Source organism: Tripterygium wilfordii, chromosome 9 (assembly GCF_013401445.1).
Source record: "Tripterygium wilfordii isolate XIE 37 chromosome 9, ASM1340144v1, whole genome shotgun sequence".
NCBI classification, from domain to species: Eukaryota; Viridiplantae; Streptophyta; class Magnoliopsida; order Celastrales; family Celastraceae; genus Tripterygium; species Tripterygium wilfordii.
The window spans coordinates 2348011-2364601 of record NC_052240.1 but is presented as its reverse complement, the minus strand read 5'-3'; the positions used below and the strand labels follow the sequence as shown (position 1 = coordinate 2364601).

The window sequence follows — 16591 nt, the reverse complement described above, 5'->3', positions numbered from 1 at the left end:
CTTCAAGGACGTTTTGGTATTTTCAGGTTACTGAGGGTGCGGACATAGTGAGGAATGGCTTGCAGAGTTGGCAACGTCGTCTTCAGGTAGCCAATCCATCACTTAGCTCCGAAAACACACATACACAGTACTGTCTCACAGAAAACGTTATGTCTCGGCGGTTAAGCTGCTTCAATCTCCTCACCTACTCGAGGAAAGGCTTTCTCCCTCTCTCATCATTCCTTTATTGATTGTTCATTCATTCTTTCTTTGAATTCGCATGTATTGCTTGCAGTAGTTGTGTGTAAATGTCGTTTCGCTCTCTGTCTCTTCATTTAGAGTTTGAGTTAGCTAGAGAAAATTAGTAGAGATGCCGCTGGTGAGGTTGGAGGTGAAGAATGAGTACGGCCTGAGCTGTATAGAGAGTTTAGCAAAGAAGATCCGAAATCAATCATCGACGGCGTCGCCGTTGGTGGCCTGGTCGGAATCTTGCGTCAATTAGGCGATCTTGCGGAGTACGTGTTGTCATTTCTTTTCTGTTTTACTCTTCGAATTCGTACCTTTTGTTATATGATTGCATTTTTTCGGGTTGGGAGTTTGGCTGGTGATGGATTTGTACGTTGATGTTGGAATTGCATGAAATTTAGGGATTTAAGTGCATTTTCTTAAATTTTGACTCCTTTGGAATTTATATATTTGTATGGGGTAAAGAAATTTGAATATCTGTTAATAGTCAGAGGATAGGCTAAGCTTTCCTTTGGTGTGGCTAGGTCTTCTTACTTTGCTGCGTTGTGGATTGTGAAGTGTTTTTTTCCCCTTTCATGTGCTTTTTTTGGTTGGTCGCTGAGGTTGGGCACATTCGCATGCTAGTTGGATGAAATTAAATACCTCTTGGTCTTAATGCTAGTAGAATTGTATGGCCGTAATGTGATTCACTTGAAGTGTACCAGGAAGCACATCCCCTCCAGAGAAGGAGTGAAGGGATTCAGTAAGTTGAATTTAGGTTTTCATCTACCATTCTCCGAAAAAAGAAGAGTTGAAGTCTGTTTTGCCTTTTTAAAAATGGTTCTGGTGCGAAAGAACTCCTTGAACTCAACCGAATCCGTCTGAAAATTCATAATGGCAGTATGGCACTATGACAGTTAAAAGCACAAGTCATACTCATACGTCCTTTGAACTTGTTCTTTTGGTTTTTACTCTATTCTTATTATAATCTGTGTACATGTGAAAAATGTGATTAACTTCTCTAATATTATCTTTTAGATAAGACGTTACTGATTTAAGGTTTCACACTGTCTATCTTTTAAGTTCTTTTTATTGAGAATCATTTTGAATCTAATCAGTGATACTTATTGGTAGTTGATATAACTTGCCTTGTATTGCACAAAGGTCACAAAGCTTTGCTATTCTTCATCCTGATTTCTATTATTGTAATAATTAAGCTTGTTAGATTATGACTGTGATGTGAGCAACTGGAAATTTTTATTATGTCGATACATTTCATTGGTGGTGGTTATTATGTGTGTAAATTATTGTTCACTTTACTGACATGTTTCATGTGTTACAGATTTGCAGGAGAAGAATTTCATGAATTACAGGAGCAAGTCATGACCACAGCATCTAGAAATCATAAATTAATTCGTGTGCAACATATTGAAGATGCACTTCCACCTCTTGAAAAGGCTGTGCTTGCCCAAACAAGCCACATTCATTTTGCATAAACTGCTGGTATGGTCTTTGGTCCATGCACTTTGCTTTCTTCCCAATGTTTGTTCCAGAGCTTGTTTTCTGATTGGTGATTAATGCCTTTTTTTTTTTTTTGCTAATTCTGGCGTATTATCCATTTTAGATTCTATTCATCTTTGGAACTGTCTGCTGTTCTAAAGTTATTTGGGGAGACTATTCATACATTTAGCTTCTTTTTTTCATAGTGAAACCTCAATTATGAAAACTTCTTCTGTTCTGTAGTTAAGTTCCTTTAGCCTCATCTTAATCTTCTGGATAATTCATATCTTTAAAAACAGCAGTCGCCTTGCAGGTACTGAGTGGCATCCTCATATTCGAAATGAAACGAATCATTTCGTCTACAATGACTTGCCGAGATTTATCATGGATTCCTATGAAGAGGGCCGTGATCCTCCACGTCTGCACCTGCTTGACAAGTATGCTCTTTTGTTGTGAATTTTTAAATTGTTGAAGTGTTGATGTTTACATTTTGATCGTAATTATGGATTATCTTTTGCTATTCAGATTTGGTACTGGTGGTCCGGGATCTTGTTTAAGAAGATATTCAGATCCAACCTTCTTTAGAAGAGTATCAGGTGAATCCATTGAAGCCAATGTAGGGAAATTTCAAAGAGATAAGAAAGCCCGTAAAAGCAAGGTATACATTTACTTAATGAAGAAGTTTACTATTGGAGAAATTATATTAGTTTGATAAGTTATCTACTTGTCATTATATACCTTTTTCCTCTGGAGTATTTTCTGGTTTGGGGGCTCCTCTTCTTAGTTTGAATCTATCTTTGCAATAATGTTGATAGGACCTATTCTTAGTTTGAATTTATCTTTGCAATAATGTTGATAGAAAGGTACTCTCATGCTTTCTGAATGAAAATGGAAATATAGTTACTGACCAAGACAATTTCGTAAATTAGCTTCCTCACATCACATGAGGGCTTAGTTTTCTTTCCTATTTCGCTTGTACAAGTAAAATTAGGATCGACGACACTCAGCTAGCCATATGTTACTGCCTTTTAGAGTAATATCTAAACTAAAATTCTTAAAATTGACAAGAAAAGATCATTGCCTAGGAATCGAGACGCATGTCGCGGTGCATCAGTATCCGGGTATAGTGACAGGTATTGTTTCTGTACATGTATAACTGACCCAAAGTTTTTCTGTATTCTGTTTAGTAAATTACAATGACATGATCTTGTACTCAGCAGGAGGCAGTTTACTTCTCCAGTTAATGCACGAGTGTCTCCTTCTCAGACAGCGTCCATAGTTTATACGAGCTTAAAATCTTACATGGGCGATCACTCAAATTCTTTTGATTCAAGAACTGGATCTGGCTATATTGCATGTGTTCTCCATGCAAGTTCGCCCTTGCAATCTGAAGAGTAGGAGCCACGGGAATTATCTTCTTGGTTGAAGCAACATGATGATACCATTCATTTTGTTTTTCCTGATGAGCCAAAAAGGGTTGCAGATGATAATTATCCGCACAATTCATCACTGGAGCAGATTGCCCCTAGTTCATCTTGTGTTACCTGGGATGAAGAAGCTGAAACCATGGAGCCTCAAGGTCAGTATTATGATGGAGATGAAACTCTGGAGATTCATCCAACAAACTCTGAGCTGGATGAACAGGATACATGCCAACCATGGAAATGATGTTCCAATGGATATCCAATTTGACAATGACACCACACTGAAGTCATTGTGTAGTAGGAACGAGCTTGACGAGGTTGAGAGTGAACCAGATGCTTTTCTTGATGCGTTAAACACCATTGAATCAGAATCTGAAAATGATATGGATTGCCAAACAAAAGTACAAGTCAAGCAATCTGACCCCTCCAGTTTTAATGAAGGAAGAGATGACAAAATGCACAATGCATCAACTGATAAGTTAGACCTTCGTCCTTGTGAACATGAATCTCTTAGGAAGGAGCATGAATCTCTTAGTGAACCTGACAACAACCGCAAGGAGAGTCATGAACATGAATTTTTTAGTTCACCTGACATCACCTTGAAGGCGTGCCCTTCTGACCATGGATCTTTTATTGAACATGAAACCACCTCAAAGGAGCATCCTTTTCGACATGAATATCTTACTACACCTGACATTACCTCGAAGGAGCATATTCCATGTAAATCACCCTGCTTGGTCACCTTGGAAAGGCTTGGTTGTGAAGAGACACATCAAATATGGATCTTCACTAACTTGTAATCATCGTCGATGGAGTTGTATCCGAATCCATATACGGTGGAGTCATATGTTTTGTAATCCTGATAGAGGAAGTGATATCCCAATAATGCTTCTTCGAAAGAATCGGGAAGTCCCCCGTTTTGAAAATCATCATGATTGAGTGCATAATCATATTCATGAGTGAATGCAGGACTGTATTGAAATGAATCCAAACACACAGGCGGAGGCTTATTGGGTATCAGTTGATGCTCTCTGGTAGCGATGTTCCACACAATAATTTGGTTCTCCCGATTTAGTAAAGATAGCAGACCATTAAGACAACCAATCACTCTCACACTACCATTTAATGGGCAAGTGATCTTTTCAAAAGCAGAGTAGATTGATGTTGTTTCTTTGAATTGAAGTATAATGATGTCATTGCTGCTTGTGGTGTGAGTTCTATCTATAAGAATCAGCATGTGATTGTTACCTGTTTCTTCAGTTAGCATGTGATTGTTACCTGTTTCTTCAGTTTGCTTGAGATGTGTAGCGATGAATATTGTTACCTGTTTCTTCAGTTTGCTTGAGATGCGTAGCGATGAATTGTAGCGATGAATTGCGCGTCTTCAATGAGAGAAGCGATCGGTTTTGATATGCTTTTGAAACGCACAAGAGCCTTGACCGGTAGTCTGCAAAATATGCCTTTGATCAATTCAGGCAGCATGATTTGCTGTTATTGGTGAGATTAATGTTTCGGCGTAGAATGACTTCAGTATGTTTCTGCGTAGAATGACTTCACTTTGTTCATATATACGGCGTAGAAGGACTTCACTTTGTTTATATATGAGGTGTATGTGGTTTATAGTGCATAATAGAATAGGAAATCTGAATGAGTTCAGTTTCAGTTTGTTTGTTTATATATGTGTGTGGTTTCCTAGTTCATAATAGAACAGGAAATCAAGAGAATTTAGAACTCAGTTATTCAGGATTATAAGAGAATAGGAAATCTAGATAATTTATAACTCACTTATTTATCAATAATCCAGAATAAGAGAATCAGAAATCTAGATGATTTAGAACTCACTTATTCATCAATTATCCAGAAATCTAGAAAATTTAGAACTCAGTTGGGGTCGGGGCAGTATTTGCTGCACCGGAATTGCGCCCAAGCTCCAACTGCTCTAGTTGGGCCAGGTGAATGGCTAGAACTAGGAGTTTTGGGTCACCAAACCAATATTACGGGTTTGGTTCGAAATAGACCCGGAAACCCGGTTAAAATTTTCATAATTGATATAATGTCAGTATTTTTACAGGTCTCTATGTGCTTTTAAAACATCTCACAATGTGTCTTTATATGTTATTAAAATGAGGGATATCTGATACATCTCTACACTATTTATTTAGATAAACAATACGTGTAATGAACATATCTTGTGACGTGAAAATAAATGGGATGCAATTACTACACCAGAGCCAACCGTGGAAGAACACCTTGAATATTCTCCGTAACATCCATCACATACCAAAACCCAATATCAGAAAACCCCTTTTGCATTTCTTTTAAATCTTCCGTTACAGTGAGCAGATTACATCCAACACAAACATAACATAGAAACAACGTTTGCAAAAAAACCCCACCAACCATACTGGAGTAATAAAAAAGCAGAATGCCTTAGTTGGAAGAACAGATGCAATACAAATTTGTTTCTCTCCCGTAAAATTTATTTATAATTGTTGGACAGAAAGGATTTGATCAATTGATCATGCAATTTAAACAAGGCCGTCGGAGGTGATTCCGAGTTCCCTGAGTGCCTCAGTGCACTCAGGAATGGGTTCCTTAACCATGTAGCCTAGAGGATTGGCATCACGAACAGGAGACGAGATGCCATTGTTGGTTGTAAGGCTAATTCTAGCAGTCTTCCTGAGGTACTCGGCTGTGGATTCCTCGGAACATTCAGGCATGCTAGATTTCACAAGCACGACCTCGCAAACCTCCTCCTCATGGTCTCCTGTTGCAGTGAGACGATAACCTCCATTCGCATCAGTCTCACCCTCCACGCTGTATGTTAAATCCCCGCCTTCACGGTTTCTGCACTCCAGTCTCACCTTTGCACCTAAACAGTTAATCAAGTTGTTTAACACGATAGTTTATATACAGCATAAAGAAAACAACACCAATTTCTTAAGAGTTCTGTAATGGTGATCTGGTATAGGACGGACAGATGTAGGCAGCAGTCGTACCTTTCATGAACTTGCTGACTCGGGTGAGGAATTGGGCACGGCATGTGTCACAATACACCTTGCCCTCCACATTAAATGTGGGATCAGCATTCACGATCCCGAGGAGGGACAATAAGCAAATGGCGGAGGCCAGGAAGATGATAACTTTGAGAGACTTTGCCATTGCTACTGTTTTTTTCTTTTTTTCTTCTTTCTTTTTATTGCTTGTATGGATAGATGTGGCTTGGAGGAGGACTGTGTAGGGGGCAGACACTAGACAGGGCTGTCTTTTATATACAGTTTTTGATGGAGAGGTGGTTCTTCTTTTGAGGTTGTCATTTTTCTCTAACGTTACTGTGTGGTGGTAAAATGTTTATTGACCCGCTATTGTCTCTCAACTCAATGACGAAGATAATGTAGTGAGAGGTAAATTTGGATCACAAATGTTCAGCAGAAGCAACAAATTATATACCTCCAATTACATTTGTGGAAATGAGGAATTATAAAAATAAAAATATTATGGAAATGAGGTCCTGAGAAAAATGGAAGGATTCAAATATTAGCAACCTAATATCAAGTTGAAACCACATCAATTTCCAGATAAACCTGAATAGGGAATAGGATTCTCCACATTGTACCTTAAACTTATCCATGAGTAAGTCATCCATGAGAATGTATGACATGAAGGTCACCTAAAATTCCGTACAAAATCATGATCCCCAGGAACAAAACGAGGATACTTGCGGATAAAAGTTTGAAATTATTCTAAATAGTCACTTATTTTGCTTAATATCTAAATTGACTAACATAATCCAAAAGGAACCTTAAAACAAAGCTGCAAAGGACATCTTTGCAGTTACCTATGAGAAAAATTAGTCATCTATTTCAAGTACTGTTTTTAGATACTAACTAATGCAAAACCTGCCGACAGAAAGAAACAAATGATGGAAATGGCTACTGCCAGGAGAAAAGGACAATACGCTACATCACTACCACAACTATATATGAAGCACTGGAAGACTTTGGTCATAAATTTTGCTTTTAAATAAACTTGACACTTCATAGCAACATGAAACGCAATGTAAGTTTTTTTTTTTTTTATAAGGAAAGCCAAGTTGAACAAAGGGTAGAAGTCCATTAAAAATAAATGAAAATAAAAGCGTCTACTGAAGTTTGAGGATAACGTATAAATGTCAGATGAACTCGTTTAACTTAGTAATTACTCTCTCTCTCTTTTTTTCTCTTGCTAAAAGTATTAAGTTACCTCCATCCTCTTCTGATGTCAGATGTCCACAAAGTGAGATTGTCTCTCAAAAGTTACATGATGAGTGTGCTGTCTTTATAACATTCCTCACTCAAGCTGTCCAACTCTGAGATAGCTCCATCAAAAGCTTGCTTTGCGAGATGACAGGCTCTGCATAGCAAATTGACCAGGTTAAAACCACAATGTCCCAACAAAAAGGAAGAAGAGAAAAAGTGATATCACATGTCACCAACATCATAAAAATATAAGAAAAATACCTTTCAGGAGAGCTCAAAATTTCATAGAAAAATACAGAGAAATTCAACGCCAAGCCCAGTCCGATGGAATGAGTTAGCTGTCTGCAAAGCAGCAAGTGAACAAATTGACATCTTTAGTCAACTATAAAACCATTCAGGAAAAAGATAGCCAGGACTGTCAAAGTCTACAAGCTTATGAGACTCTTCTTAGATGCCACAGTGCAAAGTTCCAAGCACTAAAAGAACTCGGGATCTATTCAATTTCTTTAATCCATGCAGTACAGATAAACATAATGGATAGTGAGGGCATATCATAGTTAAGGGCCATTAAGAAAATAATTTTAAAAAAAATCAGATCGACGTGTCATTTCTCGCAAAATGGATGAAAAAAATGATTCCTCTGCAAAAAAGGAATAGCTAGGAGAGCGAAAATCATCAATTCAATAAGCTGCTAACACATCCTTACACAAATACAGCTCAGACTACACATTCTTAGAACAAAAATATTGACATCATATGAATACTCAATAATTCCTCATATGGGTTTCATAATGCTGATGCCACCATTGTTTGGGATAAAGGCCCAAATGATAACGAAAAAGTATGAAATGTTTAAAATAAAAATTAACCAAAACAAAAATCTGAACTCATCTAGACCCAAGGAAATGGTATCCTTTTAGATCTTTCTATTCGTTTCCTACTCTCTCCTTTATAAATTCTCACAATTCTTCTCACCGCTGCACCGATATCTTTACATTGTACAAGCTTATACCATTTTAACAAAAGTGAACCAAGTATAACGAGTAGCTCTTTTAAATGGTGATCTGATAATCTTCATCACAAGGATTAAACTAATCATACACGCTGTTTTGATGTCACTCAAATTCAGTGGAAAATATGTAAGAAAGTAGATCATCATTGACTCAATCACTGTTTGGTTCACGAGAAAATGAAGGAAACAGTTGAGAAAGCGTGCGAGTGTGTTTGTCCGTACCGTCATACCGCTCGGCCTGTTCGGCGAGCTTGGCGACGTAGATGAGGCTCTCTCTTTCCTTGGTGGCTGCCATGGCCGCTGATCTCTCTATGCGAGTATCTCTCTCCAACAATTTCTCCCCCACTGGAGACGGAGAAAAGACTTATTGCGGGGACAGGGCAGGATTCGGGAGTCACAGGACAAAGCGGCTTTTGTGAGATAGCTGTCCACGCGCGGCTGACGCGTGGAGTAGTAGCTTTATTGGCAAGAAACGGCATGTCTATCGCGCTGGAGAAGGGTAAAATAATTTCTTATTAAGGCAAATAGAATCCAATTATGTCCAACTTTCCCACGTTAAAAATTTGTTGAAATTGGGAAGCAGACGCTGGAAATAATAATGTGTAAAAAAAAAATGTTGTGATTTCAATCTCCTCTATGTGTTTGTTTATAAATAACTTAGGTGATAGGTTAGTTGTTCAATACCTCTCGAATCAAAATGGATGGATACTGAGTTCGATTCTCATTGTGATCTATACACTTGTGGCCAAGTCTTTAGCTTGACTTATTACGTCGTCATATAAGAAATTTCTATATGTGTCAGTCGACGGTCTTAGTTTAGTTTCATATTGAGAATTCATCCTGGGCTCTAGTTAGCCCTTTTTACAGACATTTTTCTGTTGCACTGACCGGCGTTCAAATTAGTGAACATATAGTAGGCCGCCCCAACCCAGCCCATAGTCAATGTTAATGGACCATGATTTGTGTGGGGGGTTGATTTATGGATTGGGCTTATTTTAAGAAGGCCCAATTGAACTTTCACAAGAATCACAATCAGGAAAAGAAAAACTGAAAAACCATATAGTAGAAGGTAACACCTCCTTATATTGATGATAAGTAATTTGTCACACATACAGTACACAAAATTACAAACCAAAACATACAGGAAGTTTGGTTAATTACATATGCAAGCACAAATTAAAACATCGCTCATCACTCCAATACATATAATCAGGACTACTAATTGCTTGATTATTATTTGTACACCGGCCATCATGACTACATGATGGAGCAAGCATTGGGATTGTCATCGCTAAAAACGGCACTGGCTTGCTCGTCTATGATGGAGGAGTAGAGTGGTGGTTGGTATCTGCCATAATCGTCGCCGTTGTCGTAGCCGTGTTTGTAGTAGTTGTATTTAGAAGAGGGTTGTGCTTGTGGTGCTCGATAGAAGGTCATGATATTTGGTTCACTGGTCATGTTTTGATTTTGGTGGTAATAATATTGTTGGGTATTGTAGTTATCGTATTCAGGGTTATATGGATATGGCCACAGCTCTGCTCTTTTTCCAGTCTTTCTAACTGTTTTCAGAACCTTTTTTTTGTCTGCCCAACCCATGACTGTTACCTTCTGCATGAAAACGTCTGTATACACATCATCTACTCCTGCAAATTGAGAAACATCACATATATATATGTATACATACATAAATACTATGGTGGTAATCAAAGGTAATGGTAGATATGTAGCAAGTCATGTAAAAAAAAAAAAAAAAGACCTCTGATTTTCTTAAGAGCCTTCTTTATCTTGGTTTCGCAGCCAGCGCAGTCCATATGAACTCTCAACTCTGTAATCTGCCTTACCAAAAACATAAACGAATGTTAATATCACAAAAAATGTTGAGGATTTCGGTGTTTTTTGTCGCAACAATTATTAAAATTGTGGATGCACATAATCCATGTAAAATTATGGGTCTCACATGCCTCACATGATCAATATGAAATTGTATGCGTACATCCCACTATTTGGGATAGCTGGGACAAAAAATACTGGAATCCATAAGACGACTATAATATCAATTTGTAGGCATGTATGCTTAGACAAACAAAAAGATAGGGAAAGAGAGAGATTTCTGACCGTCATGTTTAGAAATCTGGGGCTTTCTTGATTGCCTTGCCTTGTGTTGTTGTAGTAAGAGTGGTGTATTGGAGATGAAGAAATAGGAACACAAGTAATGTCCATATTTATAGCAGTCGAATATGGTGATTAAACAAATATATTTGAGTAAGTGCTCGCTCGCTCGCTCTCGAGCGTCGTCGTGACATAAGCGCGTAATAGGTGATCGATACTCGCACGATAAAGGTACATAAACAGCCGTGAAAAAGATGTTTCTTTCTGTGTTTGGTTTTTTCTCTTCGATCGGTCACTTCGCTTCTAAGAAACAAAAGTTCGTTGTGTAAAGCTTCCAGGAAAAGTACTGAATCCATCCTTACAAGTTATATATAATAAAAAGCTTAAGTTTAACTATATCTGCTTCAATCTTACTAGATTATATATTACTATTAAATATTAATTACTCTATCAGTTAACTAATTAATTGATTATATATTACTATTAAATATTAATTAGTCTATCAGTTAACTAATTAATTATGGTGTTGGTGTTGGAGGTGTTCACTGCTAAGAAGTTTACATGACAAGGACTTTGAAGAAAGTGCCCTGTATCCAATGGGAAGAAAATTGCTGTGCAAAGCAGGATTCCGTTGGCAAACATTTAAAAACTACTAAACAAGAAGAAAATTTCCAAGTCTTAGCAATATAAATAATCACAATTATAAGTATATATACAACCAGGTTATAAAATAATAGGAAAATAGGCAGAGATGATTACGCAGAAACTAACAAAATTTTTTTATTATAAACTACAAAGAATAAGGATCCAGAAGTATTCCTTCTCAAGGCCCGGCATTGAGCCGGCCCGGCCCAGAAATATGAGGCCTAGGCCCTTAAGGCTCTGGCCGAACCCGATTTTTTGACTATATAATATTTATATATGTATTTTTTTGAGGAAAATGTATTATATATATGCATGTGTAGTATATATGTATTATGTATATATATACACATACATTGCAATAATATATATATACACACACACAGACAGTGCACACTGCACTGTCTGTGCATGTGTGTGTATATATATATATGTAAATATATACATATTAATATATATATATATATAAATAATGTATGTTGCTTAGTCGGGCTTGGGCCGAGCTCGGGCCAAAATTGACCCAAGCATCGGGCTGGGCCCGGCCCCAAAAATGAAGCCCAAACCCGCCTAAGGTGTCAAGACCGATTTAACTTCGGGTCGGGTCTAGGCCTGCGAGCCAAATGGCGACCCCCTACATGGCCATACATAAATATAAGGAAATAAAAAAAAAATTATATATCATGTGAATCCTAAAAATTTATGTTGTGCCTCCCACACATCTTAAATGCCAGTAAACTAACTTGCTCAAATATGGCATTCATCTAATCGACTCTTGTGTAGCTGAAATGCCGGATTCACCCAAGCTCCACAATTGCATTGCATGCCAGCCCAATTGAAGGAACCTAACCGAGCTTTGCAACCCATGCACTGAAGCTTCTCTCCCACATAGCCGTCTTGTACTGGTCAGTCGAAGATTAAACGGCGTCATTGTTGGTACAGAATACATATATGTGTGATTGCAAAGTAAATTATATGGCTATAATCTCAAGTTACCTGATTCCATCCACTTCATGGGCTCTACAAATATAGAGGAGCATTCAGCTGGTTCCTCTTCCAAGGGGTTACCGCTTCTCTTTCTCCATTTAAAGGATTGTTCACCTTTTCCGCGATCATGGGAAACAATGTTCTCCTTGGAGGCAACAATTCTCCGACATTTTTTACAACGGTATACAACTTGTGGTTTAGAAACAGATTCCACATTGGGGCTATTAGCTGCTGCCATTTGCAATATTCTTCAAAAGCTACCACTGCCAGTGACAGCCAAAGGATGAGTTAATGCCCCATCAACAAAAGCATTTTATGGTATTCTCAATCACCAGGATGCAAAACAAAGCAACTGACAACAAGAGAACGTGAAAACCATGCACATCTACTCGAACACAGTGAAGTAGAGAACTATGTTAGCAAAGCAATGTAATAAAACATAATTTACCACAGCCATAAAGATGGAATAGAGTTCATTTATGCATTCCCTCTCCTCAACCTAATCTATACAAGAGAGCTCCTGGGAAAGCCCTTCCCTCTCCTTTGCTTCTCCGCCAATTGTGGGTCACCCTAAAACCCTAAACCCTACTACAAGACAACCCACTAACCACACTCCTCTTTTCACTAACCCCACTCCTCTTTCCCTGCACCTACTAGGCTACTACAAGACAACCATCAAAGATTCAAAGGGGTCAAATCTTTTTTCAAATCTCTCTCGTCCTTATTATTGATGGCTTGATGCTAGTAATTCAAAATCCTCAAATGCTCCAATATCTCCATTGACAACCTATCTTTTACTCTTCATAGCTATGACCCCAACTCATCCACTCTCTTTGAGGATGTATCCTTGCACAGATTTGATATCTATTGAGAAACCCACACGAAACCTCACACAAACTCCACTCTTTTTTCTTTGTGGTTCATCTTCGACCCCAGCTACATAGAGAGAGATCCGTCTTCTTCAATGTCGTCTTCATCGGTCAAGCTGAGCATCGTTGTGGTGGTCAGTGGTCATGACGTCTTTACTGCCGCCGTGGATATCGAGAAAAGTTTTGTGTTTATTAAGGCATTTTTGCAAATCAGCGGGTTTTCATCAAAACCACCGATTCACGGGTCGACGAGTTTTACGGTTTGAAGGAAATAAATCGCGGAGGCCGGGTTTAAAAACTATGTTCCTGATTATACGCTAGCACCCCCAAAAACTCATTGCCAATTGCAAATTCAAATAAATGTTTCTAAGATTCCATCTACCAAGAATTGAATAACAAATACCATGAAAGTCAAGTAGCAGTGTCTGCGTTTCAAATAAATGGAAGAGATTTTAAAAATAGATGTGCACCAGATGACTGTAGCTGCGAAAGTTCATAGAAGATCAAAACTAATGCTAAAAAAAAAAAAAACTAGATCAAAGAGGTCTAAGAAACAAGTAATTAATTCATTAGCATTGTAAATTAGTAGCTACATCCTGTCTTCTTTGCAAAATAAGCAAACACCACCCCAATAACTAGCTCATTCAAGAGAAGCATCATCCGATGACAACCACAGTCCCCGAAACAAACAGCATGATTAACAATTTTTCGATTGAAAACTTACTATGTGGCTTGTTCAATTAGAAACAATACTATTCTATGTGATCGACTCAACTGAACTTAATTTGGAAACTGCAAGTCCTTTGAATCGTTATTTTCTTCACTTTTATCGTTTTCTTTACATCTCATTATCTAAACTGACGACGCATTATCTTTACCCAGTCCGCACTAAACCATCAACGAATCCTCTGCAAAGAATAGCACCAGAACTCAAGAAAACTATATTCTTGGCATCAATTTCATTGAAATTAGAGGACAAGCATACCCAGTCAGCCAATGCCGAGGATCAACAATTACATCGCAACACGTTTTGATTTCTTAATAAAAACTATGAGAATTCTCGAAGAGAAAAGCACGGAAAAATTAGGAGGGTGAGAGTCCTCTTACCAGTATAGAAGAAAACGAATCGATAAGGCAGACAGATCAATTTTCTTTCGTTTTGCGATCACTCTTCTTCGTTTTCAGTTGGCAAAATTGCCGTTTAGACTAGGGTAGGGTTACTGAGAATCTGAGATTTATCAAAATCCGTACTGAGTAAAAGCGAAAGGCCGAACCATAGAGCCCATAAAAGATAGAAAGGCCCACTTGGAACCATTACAAAGAGTGGGCTTTGGCCCATTAATTGTTTCTTTTTCTTTTTCTTTTTTTATGGCCTAATGAAATAAAGTTTGCTTCCTCTGCCTCTGATTGCTAAACATGCTGGTTCAATTAGTTCTGTTACTTAACAATGGAACCCAAAACAGCACTCTTATTGGGTGCCCTAGTCATGCCAAATAAATTTCTACTAATCAAATATTGTTGTTGCTTTGAATGGATGTGCAGGGTGTTGTTGGGCATTTTCAGCAGTGGCAGCTATTGAAGGGATCACTCAGCTCAAAACTGGAAAACTAATCCCTATCAGAGCAAGAGCTTGTCGACTCTGACATCTATGGTGTGGATGGAGGATGTGAAGGAGAACTAATGGACAATTCATTAAACGCAACCGCGGCCTAATGACCAAATCTAATTTACCCTTACCAAGGAAACACAAAGAAGGCTGCAGCCACCATAACTGGATATGAAGACGTGCCAGCGAACAACGAAAAGGCTTTGTTTCAAGCAGGTTTGCTATTGAAGGTAGGGGAATGAGTTTCCAGTGGTCACTCAAGTGGGGTTTTTACTTTTTACTGGTGATTGTGGAACAAATCTAGACCCCATTAATTCTGGTTCATTAGGGTTAAAAAAAGTGCAACACACACTAGCAAATAGCAATGTAGAAATAATATTACATTACTAAACAATACTAACATGACTTACTGGAGCAATGTAGACAAACACAAGTTTCAATTTTCTTTCCTTCTCCAACCCAGGACAAATAAGTACATCTCGAGGTGACACAAAAGTAGTATGTTCTGTTTGGTAAAAGTAAATTAAGGTCAAATCAATAACCGAACCTAATTCTGTCATCTGATTAATTACACCACAAAAACAATATGATTTTGTTCGCCTGCGTTTCTCGTGAATTTCTTCTCCGTTAATAGACCTCGTTGTGGCCGGCGAGAGTGACCTTCTCTTTCTTGAACACTCCACTCTCAAAATCCAACGAAACCGTAGGGTTCACTGACGGAGCAGAGGCCATTTTGACCACCGGCGAAGTTCGAAAGCTTGACGAAGAGCAGACGTTTCAGGTGGCGGGACACAGCCGATCAAGCGCAAACAAAGGTACTTGCGTGCGTGGATATTAACCATTAGTTCCAGGCCCAGGCCCAGGCCCAGGCCCAGGCCCAGGCCCAGGCCCAGGCCCAGGACCATATATTTTGTTTCTACACACCCCAAGGCCCTAGCGTCCATGTTTGGGCTTTTCTCGGGCCCATTTTGATTGTTCTGCGTCTCACAAAAAAAAGTTATCTAATATACAATTGATATATGTTGAACTTAATATATATATATAGGGGAATAATATCACAATTTTCTTAAAAAATAAAAGAAAAGAGGGGAATATCACAATTGGTACATATGGGTTTATCATTGGAGGTCAATGATCCTGAATTTCTAATTCATGAGCCAAGCATCTAGGATCATTATGCCGCTACAACAGCCACTTTGGATTTGGTTAAATTAGAGTTTGACTTGGGATTTAAAATTAAGTTATTAGTTAGATGTTAGTTTGTGATGATTCAAGTTGACATGACACAAACATTTTGCGTCGATGCCTTAAAAATCAACCAAGATTGGTTAAGGAAATCATATTAATTATAGATTGACTTGGCAATTCTAAACAGGAATTAGGTTCTTCCAAAAATGTGCAATCTTTAACTGAGAACAGTTTGCTCCAACAAAGCATTGACTTCTTTTTGGGCAGGTACTAAAAAAATAGAGAGTAGATTACTAAAAACAAAGTATCCCGTGAAAACAATATCTTTATGACACTCGTTGGATTTTGTCCCGGTTTATCATGTCGTTGTATGAGACATTTCTGTGCACACGAATCTTACAGTAATAATTTAGACTTGTATTGAATAAAATGATAAACTTGTATGATGTCATTTTCGATTATAAAAAAAAATGAATACAACAAGTAGTTAAATTAGGAAGGGAAACAATTTTTACTACTCATTGAAGATTGGCTACAAGAGTAGTAGGTAATGTATGAACAAACTTTGTGGCTCATAGTGCTTATAATAATCAATTAATCATAGTGTTATATTGATGAGTTGAATATAGACAATGATCTAATTATGAAAGTACCATTGTATCGATCACTTCAAGAGGTAAGATGATGACAAAACCAAGACCAATATGAACCCTAATAAAAGAAAATCATCTTGCCAAGGCAGAGTTGTGTTTTTGCTCTTGTTGTCCATCAAGAGTTGGAATCTTTAGGTCGAATATCAAAGTTGTTTGAGAGGG

At 38.0% G+C, this 16591-nt stretch overlaps 3 protein-coding genes and 1 pseudogene across 4 annotated transcripts; 1 reads left to right on the top strand and 3 right to left on the bottom strand.

Annotated features, from left to right (window-relative positions):
* The first annotated feature begins 49 nt into the window (after positions 1-49).
* LOC120005132 lies at positions 50-4381 on the top strand (annotated as a pseudogene).
* Positions 4382-5421: 1040 nt separating this feature from the next.
* Positions 5422-7708, bottom strand: LOC120004772 (olee1-like protein). 2 transcript variants are annotated; one of them, XM_038854063.1, is made up of 5 exons: positions 7628-7708; positions 7371-7520; positions 6745-6798; positions 6128-6639; positions 5422-6000 (listed from the first exon to the last, which is right to left on the bottom strand). In XM_038854063.1, exons 4-5 carry the CDS (start codon positions 6288-6290, stop codon positions 5657-5659), a joined length of 507 nt encoding a protein of 168 aa, XP_038709991.1. In that variant the 5' UTR covers positions 6291-6639; positions 6745-6798; positions 7371-7520; positions 7628-7708; the 3' UTR covers positions 5422-5656. The 2 variants fall into 2 exon arrangements, with proteins under 2 accessions (XP_038709991.1, XP_038709990.1); XM_038854062.1 differs by having other exon boundaries at positions 6128-7520.
* A 1718-nt stretch (positions 7709-9426) lies between these two features.
* Positions 9427-10613, bottom strand: LOC120006315 (heavy metal-associated isoprenylated plant protein 28-like). Its single transcript, XM_038856324.1, has 3 exons — positions 10494-10613; positions 10135-10210; positions 9427-10021 (listed from the first exon to the last, which is right to left on the bottom strand). Exons 1-3 carry the CDS (start codon positions 10596-10598, stop codon positions 9636-9638), a joined length of 567 nt encoding a protein of 188 aa, XP_038712252.1. The 5' UTR covers positions 10599-10613; the 3' UTR covers positions 9427-9635.
* Positions 10614-11744: 1131 nt separating this feature from the next.
* On the bottom strand, positions 11745-14226 carry LOC120006344 (probable inactive dual specificity protein phosphatase-like At4g18593). Its single transcript, XM_038856360.1, has 3 exons — positions 14090-14226; positions 12123-12376; positions 11745-12028 (listed from the first exon to the last, which is right to left on the bottom strand). Exons 2-3 carry the CDS (start codon positions 12349-12351, stop codon positions 11874-11876), a joined length of 384 nt encoding a protein of 127 aa, XP_038712288.1. The 5' UTR covers positions 12352-12376; positions 14090-14226; the 3' UTR covers positions 11745-11873.
* Between the last annotated feature and the right edge of the window lie 2365 nt (positions 14227-16591).

Coding starts and splice junctions, on each gene's coding strand:
- LOC120006344 (XM_038856360.1), bottom strand. CDS start 12,351: ATGGCAGCAGCTAATAGCCCCAATGTGGAATCTGTTTCTAAACCACAA. Junction 12,029..12,122: donor CATGAAGTGGATGGAATCAG/GTAACTTGAGAT, acceptor TCGACTGACCAG/TACAAGACGGCTATGTGGGA.
- LOC120006315 (XM_038856324.1), bottom strand. CDS start 10,598: ATGGACATTACTTGTGTTCCTATTTCTTCATCTCCAATACACCACTCT. Junction 10,211..10,493: donor CCAGATTTCTAAACATGACG/GTCAGAAATCTC, acceptor TTGGTAAGGCAG/ATTACAGAGTTGAGAGTTCA. Junction 10,022..10,134: donor GGCTCTTAAGAAAATCAGAG/GTCTTTTTTTTT, acceptor CTCAATTTGCAG/GAGTAGATGATGTGTATACA.
- LOC120004772 (XM_038854062.1), bottom strand. CDS start 6,290: ATGGCAAAGTCTCTCAAAGTTATCATCTTCCTGGCCTCCGCCATTTGC. Junction 6,001..6,127: donor AGTCAGCAAGTTCATGAAAG/GTACGACTGCTG, acceptor TTAACTGTTTAG/GTGCAAAGGTGAGACTGGAG.